A 22,798-nucleotide genomic window follows, 5' to 3' on the forward strand; every position below is an offset into this window, starting at 1 on the left:
ATATCTTGCTTTTGTTTTTAGCAGTTTTGGTGTTAAAAGTAATGCTAAATTTGTCTTGGAACGGGGGACAAATTCCAGATCGTATTTATCATGGCAGGTTGACGTCGTTGACTTCTCATGGAAAGTTGACCGCCAAGCCAAACGTAAACATGAAGAACATAATTTGCAACAGAGCCCAAATTTGATCGAATTGCTTGCTTCGTATTCATAAAGAGATCCGATAACCCGATAATTCTATTATCCAAACGATGCTCCGCCTTGGCTCCCTCCAGGTTTGTCTTCTTGCTATGTCGTGCTTCTTAACGGGTCGGATTGGTCCCGACACCCTCACTGCTGTTATTCGTACCCCATTTCATGGAGTAGTTCCGCCACAACCCATCACGCGAACCGGCGCCCCTACACACACCGGCAATGGCAGAAAACAGGCGTCCGCTTATCAAGCCCTAGGTTAAAGATCGAAGCCCACCCTCTCTCCCCGCGACGCTCTCCTTCGCACCCCTTTCCCCTCGTCTGATCCGCCGAAGTCCGCTCCCTGCTCCTCCGAATCGCAGCGCCGGAACGCCATTCCGTAGGTTTGAATCTCCCTCTCACTCTCGTTTGCTTCTTTTTGTCTTCTCCTCCTCCTCTTCTCCGCCCCGTCTCTTCTCTTCGTTCTGCCGCTATCTCGCCCTTCTCGCTCTGCTTCCCCCCCTCTCTTCTCTGCACTTCCAATCTGCCATCTTTTTCGCTCATTCTTTGTGCGTTGGGGTCGTTCTTTCTTGGTTGGGATTTGGGGATTTTTGCAGGGCCACTACTGCTCGGGGGAAAGGGGGGACTAGGGCTCGAGGCCGGCCGGATTGGGCGCTTCCGGGTCGGATCTATTAGACTTTTACCCGAGAAGGATATCGGATCCGTGTTTTAGTTTTATGAAATTCTTAACGGGTCCTCTCATTCCTGACTTATTATTAGTTTTTCCATCCCGTAAGCGACACTCCGGCTGCAGTCAAACAGCTGATCTCAGCCGTCTGATGACGCGTCGACGGTTGATGTGAGATCTGTGACGCCAGCTGCAGCTCGAGGAGTCCCGACTCCTTTAATAGACCTCTCATCAGCTCGATGCCCTTTTCGATCTCTGCATCCCCTTTCTCGCTTCCTCGCGTCCCCTCGTCTATCTTCTCTACCTTCGGCTTCGCTCGCCCGGTGAAACCCTAATCCTTCCCCCTCCCTCCTCCCACCCTCCTCACTGGCGTGGCAGCGTACCTTTCTTGATCCGCCGTCGTCCTTCCTCGTGACGCTTCTCGTTGCGGTCTTCTTGATGATCGGCATCTCTCTCGTGCTCGGCGTCCGGCTTCCCCAGCGCGTCGTTGTCGGAAGGCTAGCGGCGGGGCGTTTTTTGTTTTTTTCCGCAGTGGTGAGTAGCTGAATCGGAACACGGCTTCGATCGTTGTATTTGGTGCCGATTGCTGCCACTGAGGCTTGAACTGAACTTTCCTCCCCGTCGTCTTCAAGATTTTTGGTCTCTCGGTCTGTTACGGTTGTGTGCATTTTCTTGGTAGCCTTCCTTGTTTCTTGGCTAAAAATGCGATGCCTCCATGTTTATGAAATCAAGAAAATTTTTGAAAGCAAATTTTGGTGAAATTTCGTGTACTCATGTCATTTTTTTGTTTAAATTAATTTTCAAAGACTTTCTTGAAATTCTAGTTCTCTTTACAAATGTTCTTCTATTCTTTTTCTTCTATTTATCATTTTTTGATTTTTCTGTATTTGTTGCCTCTCGTTCTTTTATTGTTTTATTTGTTTTCTTGAAAGATTGACCGCCTTGTTTGCGATCGTTGTTTTATTTTTTTTTATTGACCCATATGATAAGTAATTGGTTCCGGTTTGCGTCTATGGAAAGGTTGTTCGATTTGCCACCTTGGCATCATGAGTTCGAAGCGGTAGGCCGTGTAACATTTGATCCTTCCCAAGATCATGCGGCAAGATGCTCTTGTATCTTATTTTTTCATTTTACTTGGTCTCTGAATGTTTTGGTCTTTTGTTTCCATTGACTCTTGATTCAGTTTCTTCCTTGGTCTGGTCTGAATTTGCATCCATGTGAAAAAGGAAGTGTCGATGTGGTATGTAGAAATGATTGCGTTCCTGAACTTTTGAAAATAAGTGGAGATGAATCATTTCCCAATTGGAGATGTGAGACCTAAGAGAATCCTTGTAACCTTTAGAAGGAAGAATGTGGTAATCAATTTTCAAGAAAATTTCAGAAATATCGTTGATCTTCCATGTGTTAGACAGGTCTCATTGCATAGTGTCAAAGTCATTTTCAACCAGTGATGGTAGTGCAGCACCTATAACCAATGCTGCTAAAGGACACAAAAATTATTGGCTTTAGCAGGACTGATAGACTTGTTAGCAAGATCTTTCAGAGACAGATCATTGACATCATAAGAACATTCGACATAAAAAATTGTCGAGGAGCAATACTAAAGAAATCTTACTGGCTGTTGATTGCCTCCTGTTTAATCATATCATTGCTATCATCACATTTATCAAAGTTGTGGCATTTGTGGAAGCATGATAGAGAACATCACACGGTATTGAGTTAATGGATATTGAAGTCCATTGATCAGACAGTCAAAGTTTTGATACAAAAACAGTGTTTAGCCTACTTAATGTGTCAATTAGATGTCACAAAAGCAATTGAATGGCCATATGCTGTTTATACAATTAAGCAATATCTATGGTGCCGAACCAAAAAGTCTATAGCCTATGTCGGTCATGGTGTGAGCCTAGATGGATGCTTGAGTTGCTATGAAAGTTTTTATCTACTGGATTTGATGTGGTTAAAACTTTTTTTACCATTTCATTTTGTTAATCTTATGATACTTGCATAATTCTTTAAATCTATTTACCCTTTTAGTTGGCGCATGGATTAGTTGATGGTTGACTGCTTAGCATATATTGTGAATTGAATGGTTTATTGTGAATTAGCAAACTTTGCTTATGCAAGTACATCAAAAATTTTGAACCTCTTGCTTACCAAAACTCATGCTTTTACCAGCCAACGAATATGCTGCCTGCAGTTTTCTAGGGATAAAGATTTTTGATCTCATAAAAACGTCCATTTTGGACGTTCAAGATCAGGTATACAATCTCTTCATCTGAACATTACTTTTGCCAGTAAGTACCTCAGAATTTGTTCTGAGATAGTGTGATGATAGTGCTGATTTATTACATCATCATTGAATTCATAACTCTTGGTAGCCGCTCATGATCATTGTTGCTTTGTTCTCGTCAGCTCATGATAAAAAAACATAATAAGGCAAAACTTGTTAATCATTTCGACTGCCACAAAGCCTATCTTGCTGGTTTCATTTGTAAGTGTCTTCACAACTGTCCATGTTCTTTAAAATTTCATTCACAAAAGTATTAAGTGAGTTAACTTTGATCTCCCTTTTCCCTTTGTTTTTAGTAGTAATATATTTTGTCCCTTAATAATATTTAGATACCACAACTGACCATGGTTTCCTAATTGTCTGTCATGTTCTTTGATATTTTCCTATCATGGACTCGTGGAGACATTAATGATTTTTAGATACCACAACTGACATGGTTTCCTAATTTTCTGTCATGTTCTTTTGATATTTTCCTATAATGGACTGGTGGAAACATTCTGCAGTATATGCCTTTACTGTTTGTTATTTTTGTAGGAGATTTCCTCTCAAACTTTTCACCAATATGTACTTGCATTTACAAAGATGAGCTTGGTGATGCTCCCTGTGGATATCTTTTGATTGCTTTTATGAAAAATAAAATAGCATTTTTTAGTTGGTTGCTTGTTTGTAAAGCATGTTGGTTGTGTAAATTTGTGGAATATTTACTCTCTTTATCTAAAATTGTTTCCTTTTCTAACCTTATATTATTGATGGATATGATTCTGTAGTAGCTGATATAATTTTTTTTTAAAATTGCCAAAGCTAGTACTTAGCACCTTATGGCGCATAACCTTGATAACCTTGGTAGAATTAGGAACTTCTCCCACTTTGGGGGAACTAAATCTGCTTTATTTTTTTAGTCTGGTCTCTTTTTGACTGTTGTTACTGATAAATTTCATGAATGAATGAATAGTTTCTTAAAGAATAAAAAAACACATATTGAAATTGTCAACTTGTACCTATTTGTGAATTTGGAAGGCTTAATTTTAAAATGCATGAATGATAATTCTTCTTGTGGGGTTCATTAAAGTCAAATACCTGCCTCTTATACAAGGTCCTTGTTTTTTATTAGTTCACGGGCAAACTTGTCACTAACTTGAGGAATTTGTGCCAGACAGATATCTTAAATCATGAAGTAAGTATTTACAAGAAAACGCTATCATGGCCTCAAAGGGTCCCAGATCGAAGTTAGACCATGAGACGAGAGCTCGGCGTCAAAAGGTTAGCTTCTGAAGCTTTTAATCAGCCACTACTTTGATATTTGTATCTTGTGGTTACATGCATTACCAAGCTACTTATTTGCAAGTTTGTTTTCTGAAAACAGCTACATCACAAAACTTTTGAATCAGTGGAATCTTTCTGTGGGTGCAGGAATTGATGTTAATTAGTGGCTTGGTTTGCCTTTTTAGGGTGGCATTTCTGTGCTTATATTATTTACTTCTTTCATTTTCTCATGGTCTTAGTAACACTAAAAGGTAAAAGAGACTCAACAAGCAGCATATTCTAGAAATTCTTGTCTCTTCTCTTACAACATAAACTAGAGTTGGTGCTCATTTTTGAGCATCAAATGCATGACGGTGTAGTAGAAAGTTGCCTGTTCAGTTATAAAGGTTTACAGTTGAAAATGATGGTTGCTTTATCTCAATCTTCCGTTTTTTCATGATCTTATTCAGGGGCTGTTGCTCCAGATTTATATAGATTTTTCAGTTCATGTGAATTGGAATTTGGTACTCTGAAGACCTATAAATGGTTAGGGGCTCTTTTCTATGCCAGTTTGTCCTGCTGGTAATGTCAGATGGTCCTGCAGGTAGGGTCAGATACGCTAAGTACGCAGAATGGCTTCCACTTATATTGGTTTTCTAGCTTCCAGTGAGCCATGATGCTTAGGCAATTGGAACTACAGAATTTTCTTCATTGAAAAAGCAAAATTTGTATTGCTTGCATCTCTATATAAAAGAAATTAATTTGGTGCTCATATTACTTCATAGAAATTGCAAAAGATACCAACTGAGGATAACAGCTCGTTTTCTAAGCCAGTTCTATGGCCTCTTCGCCATGTCATGACATGGAATAAGGGCTGTTGGGAAATTGGAACTTCATAAGTTGGATTTTAAGATGGCATTACATCCTTTTGATAGCCCCCTGACTGTGCTTTTCTTGTTTCACTAGTTTTAGTGGACATCCCTCTGTTGCAGCTTGCATGATTCCGAAATGAATAATGCAGCCATCAGTTAAGATCCTTGAAGGGGAGAAGTTTTGGTGTTCGTGATAAATATCTATTTTTATCAGCCGTATTTATATTCCCTTTCAGTCTGCTGTATCCATGGATTTTAAATCTCATTTTCCTGTGTTTGCAGCTACTAAACAGTTTCGTAGTTCAAAGCTTGTTTGCTCTATCTTGAAGACCTTTTCTGGTTGACTAGTACAATGTTGCTTCTATCTTCAAATAATATTTTTTCCTTCCTCCAATCTCCACATAAAAATGTTTGATCCATTGCTGGTTGGTTTGGTAAAATAAGGGAGAAAAAGAGTAATTTAGTTTACTTGGTTTAATTGTCTGTCTGATGGTTGGCTCAGTCACATTTATTGATAAGGACACATGTTTATTTAAGTATATTGGTTCTTTCTAAGGTTGATGTTTAATTTGTAAAACATTGTGTAAATTTAGTAACTTCAAGTGTTTAAAACAAAATCTTTGTCGATATTCTTGATATCATCCTCTCATTGCGTGCCTTTCTGCTTAAGCCTCAATTTAAGTTGCAATGTTCTGCATAAAAATATATTTCGTAATATTGAGAACAAAGTATGTTTGATTAAGGTCCATAAATGAGAAAAATCATTGGGTAGTTATTAATATCTAAAGCAATATAACAGGAGCCTATGAGGATCTGTTAACAGCTTTTGCTCATGTCTATAGTTTCTCTAGTTTTGACCATTCAAGTGCATGTTGCACCAGCAACGAGAAATAGGGTAACCTTTCAGATGTATAACCTGCTATTTAAAGGAACATGTTCTTTTTCTCGTGGGGAGTTGGGTTCTTTTTATTGTGGCGGTGTGTATTGGGACAGTTTTATGCGCCTAACTATAACTATAAGACAAGGTTTTAACTGTACTATGTGGAGAGCAACATTGTTTCTCTGCATTAATCCGTGTCTTTGTGTAGGCACTTGAAGTTCCGAAGGAACCTCCTCGGCCAAAGACCCACTGGGATCATGTCATAGAGGAGATGGTTTGGTTGTCAAAAGTAAGTTATTAAGCTTTGTTGGTGATATTGTATGCTTAGCCAAATTACACTCTGCTTTTTGACAAACTAATTCTTGATCTTACTGCTTGACTTGATGTTGCTTGGCTGCAGGATTTTGAATCAGAGAGGAAATGGAAATTGGCTCAGGCAAAGAAGGTTGCAATAAGAGCCAGTAAAAGTGTTCTGGATTATGCCACTAGGGGAGAGAAAAAAGTGAAGGTTTGTCTTTTTATTATGACAATAATCAGAAAGAAACTCAATGCCCCTCAGTTTCATTTTCTGAAGCTTTTTTATTTAAGACTAGTATATATATCATTTCCCATATTCAGGAAGAAGAGCAGCGTCTGAAAAAAGTTGCACTCAATATTTCAAAGGATGTGAAGAAATTTTGGATAAAAATAGAGAAGCTGGTATTTTTTGAGTACTTATGTATTTATTATATCCTTAATCAATGTTGCTTTACAATTTCTTTCTGTTTTGACGAGGATTAAGTCCCTTCTGTATTCTTGACTTTAGGTTCTTTATAAGTTCCAATTGGATGTTGAGGAGAGAAAGAAAAAAGCTCTTGATAAGCAGCTTGATTTTCTTTTAGGCCAGACTGAAAGGTATTGAAATTTTTATTTTTGTGTGGTTTCTTTAGTGATCTTTCTGTTCGATGCAAGGTTTTATATCACTGGTCCAATACCAGATGGTATACCAGCCCATACTGCCTGGTATTAATGAAAAAAAAAAAGAATACAAAGCTGAGCTGCATCTGTATGCACAGTTAGAGGTTCTTGGTTGGACTGGTAATTACCAGGCAATGCGTACCTGTCTGACTGGTATTTAAGATCTTGGTTCTTTGTCACAATATCATAGAGTTGATGTACTTGTTTCTATTATCATTCACAGGTACTCCACAATGCTTGCGGAAAACCTTGTAGATGTGCACTATTCTTCTAGAACAGAGGATATGGGTTTAAAAATGGAGCAAGATGCACACGTGGAGTGCAAAAGCACTGACGCACCAGGTCCGACAAATTTTGACATCTTGGTGTATCCATTTGAAGTCTTTGCTTTTAGTATTTATCTACTTATTTGAAAGCTTATAACTTCCCTACAGCAACCCAGTTGGATAACCTCGAGAGTGGTGATGATTTTAGCATCCGATCTGAAGATGACTTGGTAAGCTGCTGTCCCATGCTTTGCCAATTATATTTATTTTAAGGTAACATGTAGTGCGAAATTAGATCAACATATTATTCAAGATGAAGTTTGACCTATTCACCTTTCTTTATGAATGTACTATAATACCATTTGTTGATGACCAAAACAGAGGGAAGAGCACCATTGAATAATGGGTCTAACTGTCAAGAAAAACTTGGTGCAATATTTTTGAATCAGATAGACCCCATCAAGTTAGATGAATCACTAAATGATGGTGGAGATCAAGGTTCGCAATTTCGTACCGTATAGAAGTATCGAGTTCAGCTTTGTACGGTACGAGTATACCGTACCGCTCGGTGTGTGTGTATATATATATAATAATAATAATAAGTTAAAAAGTTATATATATAAAAAGTTATATATATATAATACCGTACCTCTCGATGACGTTGCCTCGTTTCTTCTCCCCGTGAAGGCTCGGCGACGTTGCCGAGGCTTCTTCTCCCTGTATGGATGAGAAGTCGTCGACGACATCGAGGCCTCATCGTCGCAGGCAAGGAGGAGGCGACATCTTATCTGTGGTGTCCAGTAAGGGTGGGCAGCGACGGATCGGGATCGTCGAGGGAGAGCGATGTCGGATCTTCAGGTTTTCCCTTTTCTTCTCCCTCTTCTTCCTTCTCCCTCGGCTAATATCGCCTCGTAGCGGGCGGTGATAGTCGATTTCGCATGGTAACGGGGCGGAATCAACCCTAATCGATGGTACCGCCCAATAGCGGGCGGTCGTGTACCGGTTTGCTAGCGGACCGGTACATACCGCCCGGTACGGGCAGTATCATTTGAAATTAAAAACCTTGGTGGAGATATATGTTTCTTATGTGAGGTTGGTGAGTAGGCCATGACAACCATAACATAGTCTAGTTGATTTAACTCCAAGTCGACTCGACATTTCTTGTCCTCTTTCTCTTATGGGTGAAATTTAGTGAATGTTGCAGCTATGCATGTAGAAGTATCAAGTATTTTATGGACATTATGCTGGACTTATGAGCTAAGACAACAAATGTATTTGATTGGCAGTTTGGGGGTGTTGACCTGGTTCTCATCAATTACATTTTCTGTATTCAGAATTTTTTTTGACTGCTAATTTCTTATTTTTCACCAAAATGCCTGTGGCATGAATGTGCTACTTTGCTCACTGTCAGTTGACCTGCTTTGACCTTTTTGGAAGGCATTGTTAATTTCGCTGAACATACGGCATTGTGGTATTAAAATTATCTATTTTATTTGCTGAATTTAATATGATGGTCTATTACATTGTGGTGATGTGCAGGAAGATGATGAGTGCACTATTGAGGAGGATGAAGCTCAAATTACTGAGGAGGAGCGGAGAGAAGAATTAACTGCCTTGAAAGCTGAAGCTGATCTACCACTTGAGGAGCTTCTCAAGTTCTATGCCAAAGACAACTGTAAGCTCAAGATTTTTGATGTTTGCTGTTACATTGGTAAGCTAGATGCTGATGTCTGCCCACCACCCCCCTAAAATATGATGAATGTGAGCTTTCTCAGCTAGCAGGAAAGATGGTTCAGGAAGTGATGAAGATTTATTTATGCCTGTTATGCAAAAAGATCAGATTACGGGTGAGATATCAGTAAGTTGAAAGATCTCCAATAGAATAAGTGCAAATGTCTTACCACAGAAGTGATTAATTCTGATTCTTTTAGTGACTTTGCAGAATATTTGAACCAAGTAAATGGCGAGAATGTGAAGCATCATTCTGCAGAGAATAATCATGTACAGCAAGATTTTGGTCAGCCCCATAATGTAAGTTGCACAAACTCTATTCTGTATATGAATATTCATCATTTTCTGACTTCTAAATTTATGACAGAGGGAAAGTAATGGTGACTCTTCCTCCTTTCGAGGACAGTTGACTATCAAGAAATTACAGCCAAAACTTTGTTCAGAAAATCTCGACTTGTGTGATATGAAACATTCAACCCTTGGTCCAAGTGATGACTTGGTAAGCTGCTGGTCTTGTGTTTTTCCAAAGGTGTTTATATCGTCCATAATGTCTATTTTACTACTGCCTCAGAAATCTCCTGTGTCTATATTTGGAGAAAAAACTTGTGTTACAGAAACATAATTATCAGTGTTAATTCTAATTGTTGTTCATGTGGTACATCTTTTTTGCATATTCCATGTGCTAGAACTGGACTAAACTACAGTTACTTTTAATTTGTGTTTCTTTTGTTAACATTGAAGTAGAATCTGATCATTTCTATGGTTGCCTTATTCTTTTAGGATTCATATCAATGGTTTTTTCGGTTAGGAAGTTTAACTTATCACCATGGTATGGGAGCATCTTGATAGATTGATGGTTTATGTTTTAGTGTAAATAGAATTATTTGTTTGTGACATGGCTTGTTACATATTTGATGAGAATTATGTTCACAATCATGGCACACCTATTTCTCAGTGAACTGGGGCTAACTAGCAATTGTATCAGATGCTAAAAATAAAATATGAAGTTGGATGTTGTGTGACTGGATTGATAGGATTGGGTTCAGGTTGATAATGAAGAATAACATATTTGGTTAATTGCAGTATATGCCAATCTGTGCATTTATCACACCATTCTGACTGGACAAGAAGCTGGTTGTACTCAACACAATCATCTTGAGCCAACTGGATACTTCCCTAGGAAGTTATTACTCCATGATCTTTTTCTTATGCCGTGCTCCATGTTTTATAAGAATCATCTCGTCCTGCAATTGCATATAATTCTGTCCCTTCATGCACATTTAAGTGCATACAATCTGTCTTCAGTTTAGGCATCGACACCTCTAATTGTTTTTTTGGTCATGTAAAGCTAGTTATCTTCTAAGACATATTTGGGTCTCAGTCGATTTTCTTAAACTATCGATTTTTGCATGATAAATTCTTGTAAAAGCAGATTTGCTAAAGGCGTAGGGCGCTAAAAGATGTGAAGGTTTCAAAATGCCTGAGGTACTAAGCGCTCGTCCAAGAATCGAGAGGTTAGCTAATAGAAAAATGATAAAAAGTTATAATTAAGAAGAAAACCAATCATTAAAATAAAAAATAAACAAAATATGAGTTTCGTATTCAAATTATCACGACTAAATATCAAATACATTAATTTAAATATCTACAAAACATTAAGGTTTAAAATTGTCAGAATCTAATAATAAAATAACAATACCAAAGAAGATTAACATCCATATCAACAGTGTTTGAAAATTATAGCACAAATTAATAATTCAAAATTCTAGCCATCACAAATACATTAAGGAGGAGGGAGAGGGGGTTGTGGTTTAAGAGCCAGGGAGGACTTTGCTTTCTTCACTGTGTAAAAGAAAAATGCTTTTAAGTAGCATCCCTTTTATGTCATCTTTTTAAGAAGCATCTATGTAGGTTGAAGGGCATACCAATGCATCTCAGAAAAACTCATTGGAACATTTGCTTAGAGTCCTTTTGGCATTTTTTATGGATTTGTTGGAGTTGCTATCTAGGTCCTAGAAATTGTGATAAATGAGATGATATGAGTGCATTGTCAAGGTACTCGTAGCCAATGTTGACTATAAAGAATGCCGAAGCACGTGCTAGTGTCTTCACTATCACACATGCAGATATGCTTTAATGAAAATTTGGAGGAAAACTCACTAGTTTTATTGTGAAAATATGAAGAAGCTTAAATGTGAGTATGTACAGTGTGACACTTTGACAACTTCAATGCAGTGTGATCTGTGATGATATATGAAGGCTATTGAATGATTTCTGCAGTGTCTTGGTTGATGGAATTAGATGCACAATGATCTGTGATGACTCTGATGTTAATATTCTTCAGGCAAGAGGGTGAAGAAAGTTCATTCTATCTTGATCATGATTAGTTCAGTTATTTAACTAATTCTTCTGAACGGATATTTTTATTAAATCATAAATTAAGCTCAATATGGATTGATGATCATGTTAGTTTAGGATATGGTGCCTCTTTATTGTAACCGTTTTCCTGTGTCTTTCTTGCCTGTGGCAAATGGGTGTCGAAGGCATTGTCATTTACACATTATGTTATGATGTTGCTCAAGTGAAATAGTGGTTTGTGTCGCGGAAAGCCATTTTCTTACATTGCTTTATCAACAATATAGTAGATGTGGATATGTTGTATTACGTATCCTTTCACTTTGACATGTTCTATGTTTTAATTAAAAGTTTCTATTAAGATTGTAGTTCAGTTCTTTATGAAGCTAATTCTTTTGAACCTACATTTTTAATTAAACCACAAGTTAAATTCGTTGATCATTTTGATTTATTTTAAGCTAGGATGTTAATTTGTTATACTCATTTTTCTGTGTTTTGTACCTCTGTTAAATGCATATGGAAGGTGTTTTCGTTTATACCTTTTGCTGTTATGGTGTTGCTTAATTGATCCATTAGTCTGTTTCAGTCAGGTAGCCATTTCCTAACATTTCTTTATCAATTGTATAGTTAATGTGGATATTTTGCATTATATATCCTTTCCAATTCCATGCATTCTATGTTTTATTAAAAGTTTCCATTACTATTACGTTGCAGATGACAAAATTTGAATATTATTTTTGATTGATGATATTCTGCTGAGGGTTCCACTTTTGTTTATTTTTTAGGATGATAGAGATTACACTGCTGCAAGTGAGGAGAAGGTACTATCGATCACTTAGTTATTCAAAGTTTTATCAGTATATCTTTTTTTTTACAATCCTTTATTTCATTTCAGATATTAAGGTATCCTATTCTCTATTAATGTGCTTTATATGTAAAATTATATATTGCCTTAACATTGCTTGTTTTAATATACAAGGTTTGAGAAGGATTTTTCAGCCATCAATTGCAAAAAAATGCATGAGCATGTCATATGAGAAGGATCCATACTGAAAATTATGATCATGTTTTTTAAATCTGTTTATTTTTCTTGCGATCAATAGGACAGGCTTACTTTTACCATTAATTTCAAAATGTGAATCTTTTGATCACTAACATTTTAATATTCAGATGCTTTTGGACCCGTTGATAATGATTGTGCTAGTGGATAACCAGCTTGCTATGATAGATATAATTTTGAGAAAACAAATCAGAATGCATTTGAAATATTGAAATTCTACTTTTCTATACAGTATGTTCTTGATTTTGTTAATCTGTATTATAAGAAAAATCTGATCAATTTTGATCTTTATATATAGTTTGTTCATTCTTGTATCGTAATTGTGTTTTTATCTTGATAACATCTTAAATAGTATCATTTCCTGTGTGTGTAGGATGATGAGACAACATTGTCTGAAGAGGAAGAGTTGGCAAAGAAGGAAGAAGTCAATCCGCTTGAGGAGGTGTAAAGGCTTTACAAATCCTTTTCCTTCTGATATCTCTTTTGTGCTGTTGACCTGTTTGTTCTATCTACTCATAGTATTTTGTTAAGCCCTGAGATGACAATTCAGAGAAACAAATCCATTCAGAAACCCATATGCTTTATTTTTAGTAAATCAAGAATGATCCATATATTGCTGCAAACCAATCTAAATAGTATATTCTCGAAGAAAATAAGCATTCGCATTCGGTAAGCGCTATGCTAAAATGATTTGGACAGTTCCTTATTTGATGGAATTGCATTGTTGTTAATCATCACATATAAACTTCTGAGAGCTTCAAAATGTTTTATCCAATAAAAATGGATTTTAGAGACATGCTCCTTTGTTATTCAGTAGGATACATGAAGAGGCCTATGACATCTTTGATAATAGTAACATGGAACACTGCTTTCAGAGATATTCCTTGGACTGTGAGGTTGATTAGTTTCATTAGGTGTCTTGGTGCAATTAGATTTTTTAATGGTTGATGATATTCGGGAACTATCACATTTAAAACAGCATTTTCTTAATTTGAATATTAATGCTTTTATTGGTCTGGAATACTGGATGTGATTATTTAATGGTTGTTGTTTTTCTGATTTATTTGAGTTAAATTCTTTTGATATGTTCGTTTATATATGTGTGTTACTAAGTACATGGATTGAGATGACAATTTTATGTAATGTGGAGTGGGTGGGTATGAAATTTGGAAATTTGAAAATGCTTGTCATATCTTGATGCTTGTCTAACACTATGAGACATGTACGCATTTTCTTGAAATATCTTATTTTTCAAGAATATATAACAACAGAATTTTGATAGTATTTTAAATTCTTGGTAAATATGGACACTTCTTTGGAATATTTTTTTCTGGTTATTGAAATTAAATTAATGGATTCATCTTCTTGTAAATGTTTGTTATGTCATTGATGAATTATCATATTGGTAGAGAGTGTCATCAATTTCATCAGTATGCTGAGTCTAGTTTATCAGCAAATTGACTACAAGTGAAGATATGATTTAACTTTTATGGTCCTATGTCAGCTGGAAAACAATCTATTTCAACGTCAGACAGCTTTGCAGCTGTTGTTTTGGAGATCAGAACATATGCCATTGCTTGACTTAGATGTCTATTTTGCTGCTATGCATTGAAAATAATCATGGGTAGAAAACATTAATTAGGTTCTGCAGGGTCTGTGCCGTGAAGCATCATCACATTATGATTCCTTGAGTTAGAGTAATCTTTACTATGGGAAACCTTGACCACATCTTGCATAGTGTTGATGAGGTGGAAAATCTTTTGTCAAGTGGTTAAATGATCAAACATCTTACATGTATCATATTTGATGAGGTGGACCTTTTATGCTCAAGCATTGTCGAATGTTTGTTGAAAGGTTTTATATATTTCCAATTCTCACTCAAAGGAACAATTGTTGCCCGTTCTTTTGAACGAATCTCCTATCTTTTAATATATTGCTAGTTTGTCAAATGAAATATTTATACTTGTTAGCTCTCTTTGTTCTTTGTTGATGGATAATATATTTTAATATCTTCTAGCCTAGTTTTACTTAATTAGTATGTTCTGCACAGATAAAGTCACTGAAAGAAGAGAGTGAAATGCCCGTAGAAGAACTGCTTGCAAGGTACAACAAGGTATGAGTATTTTTGTTGGTGCTGTTGTTGTAGATTGCTAACTGTATTTCCATGTTTATGTTAATTACTAATCCTACTTTATGTTAGGATTTATGCATTGACGATGGGATGAAGAAATCTGATTTTTCTTCCTCAAGCACTGATGATCAGCTGGAGAACAAAACTCAAAACCTCAAAATGATTGATGGTGAATATCAAGAGGACAAATCTCCATATCAAAATGAATTGGATTCTTCTGTTTATAAAGAGATAAAAACGGATTGTGATAACATAATGGATGGGAGGGAGAGTGAGATTATCATTGCCGATGCAGCAGCTGCTGCAAGATCAGCACAGCCGACTGGAAACACTTTCTCAACAACAAAAGTGCGGACAAAGTTCCCTTTCCTTCTGAAGCATCCTCTCCGTGAATACCAACACATTGGTCTAGATTGGCTGGTAACAATGTATGAAAAGAGGCTAAATGGAATTCTAGCAGATGAAATGGGCTTAGGGAAGACAATCATGACCATTGCTCTTCTTGCTCACCTAGCTTGTGACAAGGGAATATGGGGGCCTCATCTCATAGTGGTACCAACTAGTGTCATGCTCAATTGGGAGACTGAATTCCTTAAATGGTGTCCTGCATTCAAAATACTAACGTACTTTGGGAGTGCAAAGGAACGGAAGCTTAAACGACAGGGTTGGTTAAAACCTAATTACTTTCACATTTGCATTACTACTTACAGGCTTGTTATTCAGGATTCAAAAGTATTTAAGAGAAAGAAATGGAAATACCTCATTCTGGACGAAGCACACTTGATAAAGAACTGGAAATCTCAGAGGTGGCAGACTCTACTGAATTTTAACTCAAAACGGCGAATTCTGTTGACTGGAACACCCTTGCAGAACGACCTTATGGAACTTTGGTCTTTGATGCATTTCTTAATGCCTCATATTTTTCAGTCTCATCAAGAATTTAAAGACTGGTTTTGCAACCCAATTTCGGGGATGGTGGAGGGCCAGGAGAAAGTTAACAAAGAAGTTGTTGACCGGTTGCATAATGTGCTTCGTCCTTTCATATTAAGACGTTTAAAAAGGGATGTGGAAAAACAACTCCCAAAGAAGCATGAACATGTCATATACTGTAGGCTTTCCAGAAGGCAGCGAAATTTGTATGAAGATTTTATTGCCAGCTCAGAAACTCAAGCAACATTAGCGAGTTCAAATTTTTTCGGGATGATTAGTGTTATAATGCAACTTCGTAAAGTTTGTAACCATCCAGATCTTTTTGAAGGCCGTCCAATTGTAAGTTCATTTGACATGGCTGGTATGGACATGCAATTGAGCTCTTCTATTTGTACAATCTTTTCTTCCAGCCCATTTTCAAAAGTTGATCTCTGTGGCTTAAATTTTGTATTTACACAAAATGATTATTGTATGACTTCATGGGTGAAGGATGAAGTCAACTCAATTGCTTGTCCCCCAAATTTAATCCAGCGTACTTGGCTTGAGGCTTCTGGCAGTCTTTCTTTTTTCCAAAGTAGATATGAGCTGAAGAGAAAAATTCATGGAACTAACATATTTGAAGAGATTCAGAAGGCCCTTTGGGAGGAAAGAGTGAAACATGTTAAAGAAAGAGCCATGTCCGTTGCATGGTGGAATTCCTTGCAGTGCCAGAAGAAGCCCGTATATGGAACTGATCTGAGGAAGCTTGTCACAATAAAACATCCGGTCTTTGACATTCTTGAGCAAAAGAATAATCCTTCATGTTACATGAACTTTTCATCGAGACTGGCAGATATAGTTCTTTCACCCATTGAACGCTTTCAGAAGATTCTTGATCTAGTTGAATGTTTCATGTTTGCAATTCCTGCTTCGCGTGCCCCCTTTCCTGTTTGCTGGTGCAGTAAAGGTAGATCTCCTGTTTTTCTGCAACCAGCATACAAGGAAAAATGCCGAGAGGTCTTTGCACCTTTATTATCAGCTATTAGGCCAGCCATTGTTCGGAGACAAGTTTATTTTCCTGACAGACGTCTAATACAGTTTGACTGTGGAAAGCTACAGGAGCTTGCAATATTGCTAAGACGATTGAAAGCAGAAGGCCACAGGGCTCTAATTTTTACTCAGATGACAAAGATGCTTGATATCTTGGAGGCTTTCATTAATTTGTATGGGTTCACCTACATGCGACTAGATGGATCTACACAGCCAGAAGAGAGACAGACACTGATGCAGCGTTTTAACACAAATCCAAAATACTTCCTGTTTATTTTGTCCACACGTAGCGGTGGTGTGGGGATCAACCTAGTTGGTGCCGATACAGTCATTTTTTATGATAGTGACTGGAATCCCGCGATGGACCAACAAGCTCAAGATAGATGCCATAGAATTGGGCAGACAAGGGAAGTGCACATTTATCGACTTATCAGTGAGAGTACCATTGAGGAAAACATCTTGAAGAAAGCAAACCAGAAGCGTGCACTTGATGATTTGGTTATACAGAGTGGTAGTTACAATATGGAGTTCTTTAAAAAGCTTGATCCAATGGAATTGTTCTCTGGCCATAGAAGTCTCAGAATTGAAAGTTTGCAGAAAGGAAACTCTAGCACTGCTGACTGTTCTGCTAATGGGATGGATGCCCTATTATCCAATGCAGATGTTGAAGCAGCTATTAAACAAGCAGAAGATGAAGCAGATTATATGGCCCTGAAAAAGTTAGAACAAGAAGAGGCTGTTGATAATCAAGAATTCACTGAAGATATCATTGGAAGATCAGAGGATGATGAGCCTGTTAATGAGGATGAGACCAAGCTTGATGAGAAAGTTGCTGAAGAGCAGAATTGCTGCACTTCAGTTAGCAAGGAAAATGACGTTATCTTATGCAGCAGTAATATGTGCGAACAAAAGTCTCTTGCATTAGGTGGGGAAGATGAAGATATGGACATGCTTGCTGATGTTAAGCAGATGGCTGCAGCAGCAGCAGCAGCTGGACAAGCAAGTTCATCTTTTGAAAATCAGCTTCGTCCAATTGACAGATACGCGATGCGTTTTCTGGAACTTTGGGATCCTATAGTTGACAAATCTGCAATAGAGTATCAGGCAATTGTAGAAGAGCAAGAATGGGAGCTTGATCGAATTGAGAAATTTAAAGATGAACTAGAAGCTGAAATTGATGAAGATCAAGAGCCATTCTTATATGAAAGTAAGAATTAAGTACCTTCATGACATTTAAATGTATCATTTTTTTCATGACTGGAATTTTCTTGATACTTTTGTTTGTCGTGGACTTCTGGTATAAAACAATCTCCATCTGATACAGCAGTCTTCTCTATCTCATGTCCATCATAGGCTCTTGCAGTTTTGTAGTTGCCCTATGTAGCTTTTCAAGTCTTTTTTTAAGGAATATCATAACATCAAAGATTTCTTTGTTGATCTCCATGCATTATTGTAGCTTAAAACATACTGGGCCAAGAAGGTACAAGCACATGCCAGCCAACCTATTGTCTTATGCTTAGACCAATTTTGGCCATAGAGGTGTGCTGAATGATGTGAGTGCCAAAAGTCGTCAGTACACCTCCAATGCCATGAGATCCCAATTCTTGCCTAGCATATTTCTTAGGTATGCACATCAATTAATTTAATAAATATGGTCAAGAAAAACTCAATGGCACAAATCATGGTTGATCTTTTATTGCATGATAGCATCTCCTTTGGTTCTCTCTGATTCTTTAGTGTCAAGTTAGATGCTTATTTCTTGGTTCATTTTCAGGATGGGATGCCGATTTTGCAACCACAGCATATCGCCAGCATGTTGAAGCATTAGCTCAACAGCAGGTTAGTTTGTGAAAATGCTGTTCCTGTCATTTTTTTCTGTGCCAGCTGATTTTTGACTGACCTACTCTTATGGTTATCTTAGTTGTTGGAAGAACTAGAATGTGAAGCACAGTTAGCGGATGATGCAGATGATGAGAATGATGCTTTCAAGTAAGGCTATTAACTTCAAGTCCCCCATTATGGTTAATGGCTTTTACTAATTTCTGATGTACTGATGATATGTCTTTAATTTAACAAAAGAGAGGAAAAGTGGATAATTTCTGATGTACTGATGATGCGGATGGTGTACTGATGATATAGAATAAAAAAAATTATACTACTTACTGCTTATCATGAAATATTTAAAGACAGACTTGATACTTCTCATCTTTGAATATATATTTGAATGTTACCCCAAAAAAGAAAATAGGTTCATCTTTCACATTGGTCATGCTAAATTAATATTTTTGCTTTCAGGAATGGAACACTAGATGAACGGAAGCCTAAGACAAAAAAGAAAATGAAGAAGACAAAGTTCAAGTCTCTGAAGAAAGGGCCATTAGCTTCGGACATGGAAGTTGTTCATGAGGAACCATCACTAGATGACATATCTGTTGATGATAAAGTTCTTTCTCCAGATATTATCTCTGCTGGGTCACCAACACGCTCACCACCTAGAAAAAAGCGCAAGAAGGTTTTTGCTCCCTCAGAAGATGAAGAAAATAACTTGAGGAAAAGCATTAAGAAACTTAAGAAAGCTTCTCACAGTAACCATGTTGTTGATTTCAACAAGTATGGTAAACATACTATGGAAGCTACAGAATTGAAACTTGGAGACGGAGCTACCGAGTCTGATCTGAGACCTGCAAGCAGAACCAAATCTGGTGGAAAGATTTCCATCGCATATGTTCCAGTAAAACGTGTAATAATGGTGAAACCAGAAAGGTTTAGAAAGAGGGGACCAGTTTGGTCAAAAGATTGCTTTCCTGCTCCAGATATTTGGTCATCTCAGGAAGATGCTTTGTTGTGCGCAATCGTACATGAGTATGGCACTAATTGGAGCTTTATAAGTGACACACTTAATGATATTCCTTGTGGTGGATCTTACAGAGGAAGGTTTCGCCATCCTGTCCATTGTTGTGAGAGGTTTCGAGAACTGTTTTTTAAGTATGTTCTGTCTGCTATGGACAGTTCTAATACAGAAAAGATTACCTCTTCTGGATCTGGAAAGGCACTTCTAAAAGTGACTGAGGTAAATGGCTTCTTTTTCTTTTAATTGATCTGATTGATTAGTTTGAATTTTCAAGAAACTTGGATTGACTGACTGATGCCAAGCTAGCTGTACTTCTAAAGTGGGATTTAGTTATTAGAAAAATCAAAATCTTGTTTTTCTATGGCAAGTAACAATTTTAAAACTGGTAGGTTTAATTCTTTGGCCTGGAAACTTTATATTTATTCTAACATTGTCTTATGCACTATGTTCAGTTTTGTCTCTTGTAATTCACAGGCTTTCTGGTCTATGCAGTTATTTGTAATGTATATCTATTTTGCTGCCATCTGTTATTGCTTTGTTCGGTTTTCGATATTTCAGTGTCTTATATTATGAGCTATTACTTTAGTTAATTTCTCTGGGTTCATTTCGTGCATCATAAAATTTTTACTTGAAATAGTAGCTTCGATGATTATTTAATATACTTGTTAGAATTGTTGTTGTTAGGATGTTGGCTATGTTCTGCCTATCATGAGATGCATGTTTCAAAAGAGTATATGTCTAAAAGAGAATCTTTTGCAGGATCAAATACGTGTATTGCTGAATGTGACAAGTGAGCTTCCTGATAATGAATTGCTTCTTCAGAAACATTTCTTAGCAATTCTTTCTTCTGTATGGAGAGCAAATTGTCTCCTTGAGAGTTATCGAAGCAGGACATCTTCTAAAATTAATTTCTGTTCAAATAGGAGGTTCTCTGACTCTTGTGGTAAGTCTCAAAGATTGACTGGAAAGATGAACTTAGCCAGCTCGAGACAGTCAAGTAAGCTAGTATCCACGGCCCTTACTGATGTTTATAAGAATCACGAAGACTCAGCAATTGTTTCCAACGAGCTAGGTTCCCAATCTGTAGTTGACCATGTGAATCTGATGCTGGACTTTCCCAGTGATGAAGTGAATTATGACAGTGTTTTCCCCTCGACCATTAGTTTATCGATTCATGTTCCAGAACTGCCACAAGCAGCAAATGAACCTCCAGGGCAGTTTTTACTAGCAGAATCATCATGCGGGATTGCTGAAAATCGGTTCAGGTAAGCACTAAAATACCCAGTTTCTGACTTTTCTTTCCTTTTGTGAACATAGTGTGGTTGTGTAAGCCCTTAGCAGCCCACGACGTATAACTACTAAAACCAAATTCATGCACATGCCTCGTTTATCTGATAACCAAGCATTATTATATAATGGATAAGTTATTTTTCATGGGCATTCTTTTGGGAAGGAATACAGCACCTTTTAGAACAACTTGCTTTAATATTGTCCTGAGCCCCATGCCTATTTGTACACGTTATAGATGGAGTTGTCACATCCAAGGTGAAGCTCATGGCCGACGCTATTTTTCATTGACTTATCCATTATAGCAAGTTAAACAGAACCTTCGTAATTTAATGGTTTTAATTGTGCAAGTTATCTGAGACATTACTTCCATGACTACAAGCATTAGAATGGTTAAAATGGTGGGGTGTGCCAAAGTTAAACATAGCCAAGCATTAACATGGCTAGAAGATCTGCAATATCTTTTGGTTAATATTGAGCAATCGAACAATGTCCTCCCGGAAAGCTCATTCAATGCAATGAGAAATTTAAGAAGGATAATTGGTATCGAGAGGAAAATTGCATCTTTCTTATATAAGAAACACTTATCTTAATCACAAGTTAGACAGAACCAATCAACAAAAAAAGGATGAAAGTTGTTCCGTGAGGATTGAATCTGTTGGAAGATGCCTTTTTCTGCCAGAAGAAAAGGGATCGAATAAATAAAGACGAATGAGTGGTGGAAATATTGCTTTTAGACCATTTTCTATGTGTCTTTTTAGACTCGTGTCGTCTTTCTTTTGTTTGAAGTGCCATCCTATGCATGAATGCAACTTTACTCTTTAAGCGGAATATAGTGTTATCGTGAACCTGAGCTTTAGTAGTTTGGTTGATAAAATACATTAACTATTTATATGTTTGTTGTAGTTCTTAGTTGTTGACTACTTGCTGGTAGCTAAATATCTTATGGAACTGTATTTTCCTGAGACATTTTAAAGATCGAGTCTTCAGGATATCTGTTCCCGATGAGAGAGAGAAGTTTGGATTTCCCATTTCAGCTGTGTTTTATCCAAAAATTTGACCCTTAATAGTCGCAGTTGTTATTTTGCTAACGATTTAATATATGGGGTGAAATCTTGAAGTATCATACGTTTTCATGTCGCTATGTGCTTGGAGATATAAAACATTGTATAAATCAATTATTCCTTTTTTTTTATGTAGGCTGGCATCAGAAGCTTGCTTTGAGGGAGATAGTTGCGGATGGGCATCATCAGCTTTTCCTTCATCTGATACCAACAGATACAGATGTGGCTTGAAGTCGCAATCATTAGGCAAGCACAAATCTGGATCCGATATAATAAAGCCTTCCAAATTGAAAATTCAAAGAACTACAGAAGTGCAAGAAGACCCCAGTTTGGTTAGCAAATATGTTGCACAACCTCGACCAACAACACTCATGGAGTCTTTTGACATTTTGGACACGGGGTGTGACCATTCTCAGTGGCATGCCATGGATGCACTTGAAGAGCCACAATTTGTAGATATTGTACCCCATGCCTATGATCCAAACTTCTTTAGTGGCCTCGAGGAAATGGAACCACTGCAGGATATCACTGATGTTGGATGATTCGTCTGCCTTATAATTCCAAATGTTAGACTGATCTTGAGAGGCCTCGAGAACACAGATTGTCGGTAGTGGCATTATTAAAGAAAAGAGAATGCCCGAGGTCTTAAAAAGAGGCATCGAATGGGAATGGGCTGACGGAGCAGATCAAACCTTGTGTGGGGATGCAAGGGCAAGGAAAAAGGTTGGATGGCTGGAAACACTGTGGGTGGTTTTTGGACATGCTTGTACAGTAGTAGGCTTAGGTCCCATTGATGTAATATTTTTCCTTCTTGTAAGCAAAGGGAAAGCTTGTAATTCTAACCACAGGGGATTTTTTTTCCGTCGGGAAAATTTTGGGTTGGACACCCATCGAAAAGAAAAGGTACTGACTGTTCCTTCAATTAATTTAAAAGGAAATTCTCGACTTGGTTTTTTTTTTCTTTATTTATTTGTGTGAACCTTTCTCCAATCAA

General features: G+C 37.3%; 1 protein-coding gene across 9 annotated transcripts; it reads left to right on the top strand.

Annotated features, from left to right (window-relative positions):
• The first annotated feature begins 423 nt into the window (after positions 1-423).
• LOC135585632 (protein PHOTOPERIOD-INDEPENDENT EARLY FLOWERING 1-like) lies at positions 424-22,749 on the top strand. 9 transcript variants are annotated; one of them, XM_065100996.1, is made up of 23 exons: positions 481-572; positions 786-1,390; positions 3,035-3,117; positions 4,303-4,409; positions 6,352-6,432; positions 6,544-6,651; positions 6,762-6,842; positions 6,949-7,037; positions 7,324-7,442; positions 7,535-7,596; positions 8,906-9,041; positions 9,142-9,213; positions 9,309-9,397; positions 9,465-9,596; positions 12,238-12,273; positions 12,886-12,954; positions 14,563-14,625; positions 14,713-17,809; positions 18,377-18,441; positions 18,524-18,591; positions 18,898-19,672; positions 20,213-20,718; positions 21,941-22,749. In XM_065100996.1, exons 4-23 carry the CDS (start codon positions 4,350-4,352, stop codon positions 22,344-22,346), a joined length of 6,114 nt encoding a protein of 2,037 aa, XP_064957068.1. In that variant the 5' UTR covers positions 481-572; positions 786-1,390; positions 3,035-3,117; positions 4,303-4,349; the 3' UTR covers positions 22,347-22,749. The 9 variants fall into 9 exon arrangements, with proteins under 9 accessions (XP_064957069.1, XP_064957071.1, XP_064957068.1 ...); XM_065100997.1 differs by lacking the exon at positions 786-1,390 and having other exon boundaries at positions 424-572; XM_065100999.1 differs by lacking the exon at positions 786-1,390 and having other exon boundaries at positions 424-572; positions 4,307-4,409.
• The last annotated feature ends 49 nt before the right edge of the window (positions 22,750-22,798 follow it).

This window comes from Musa acuminata, chromosome BXJ2-3 (assembly GCF_036884655.1).
Source record: "Musa acuminata AAA Group cultivar baxijiao chromosome BXJ2-3, Cavendish_Baxijiao_AAA, whole genome shotgun sequence".
Classification (NCBI taxonomy): Eukaryota; Viridiplantae; Streptophyta; class Magnoliopsida; order Zingiberales; family Musaceae; genus Musa; species Musa acuminata.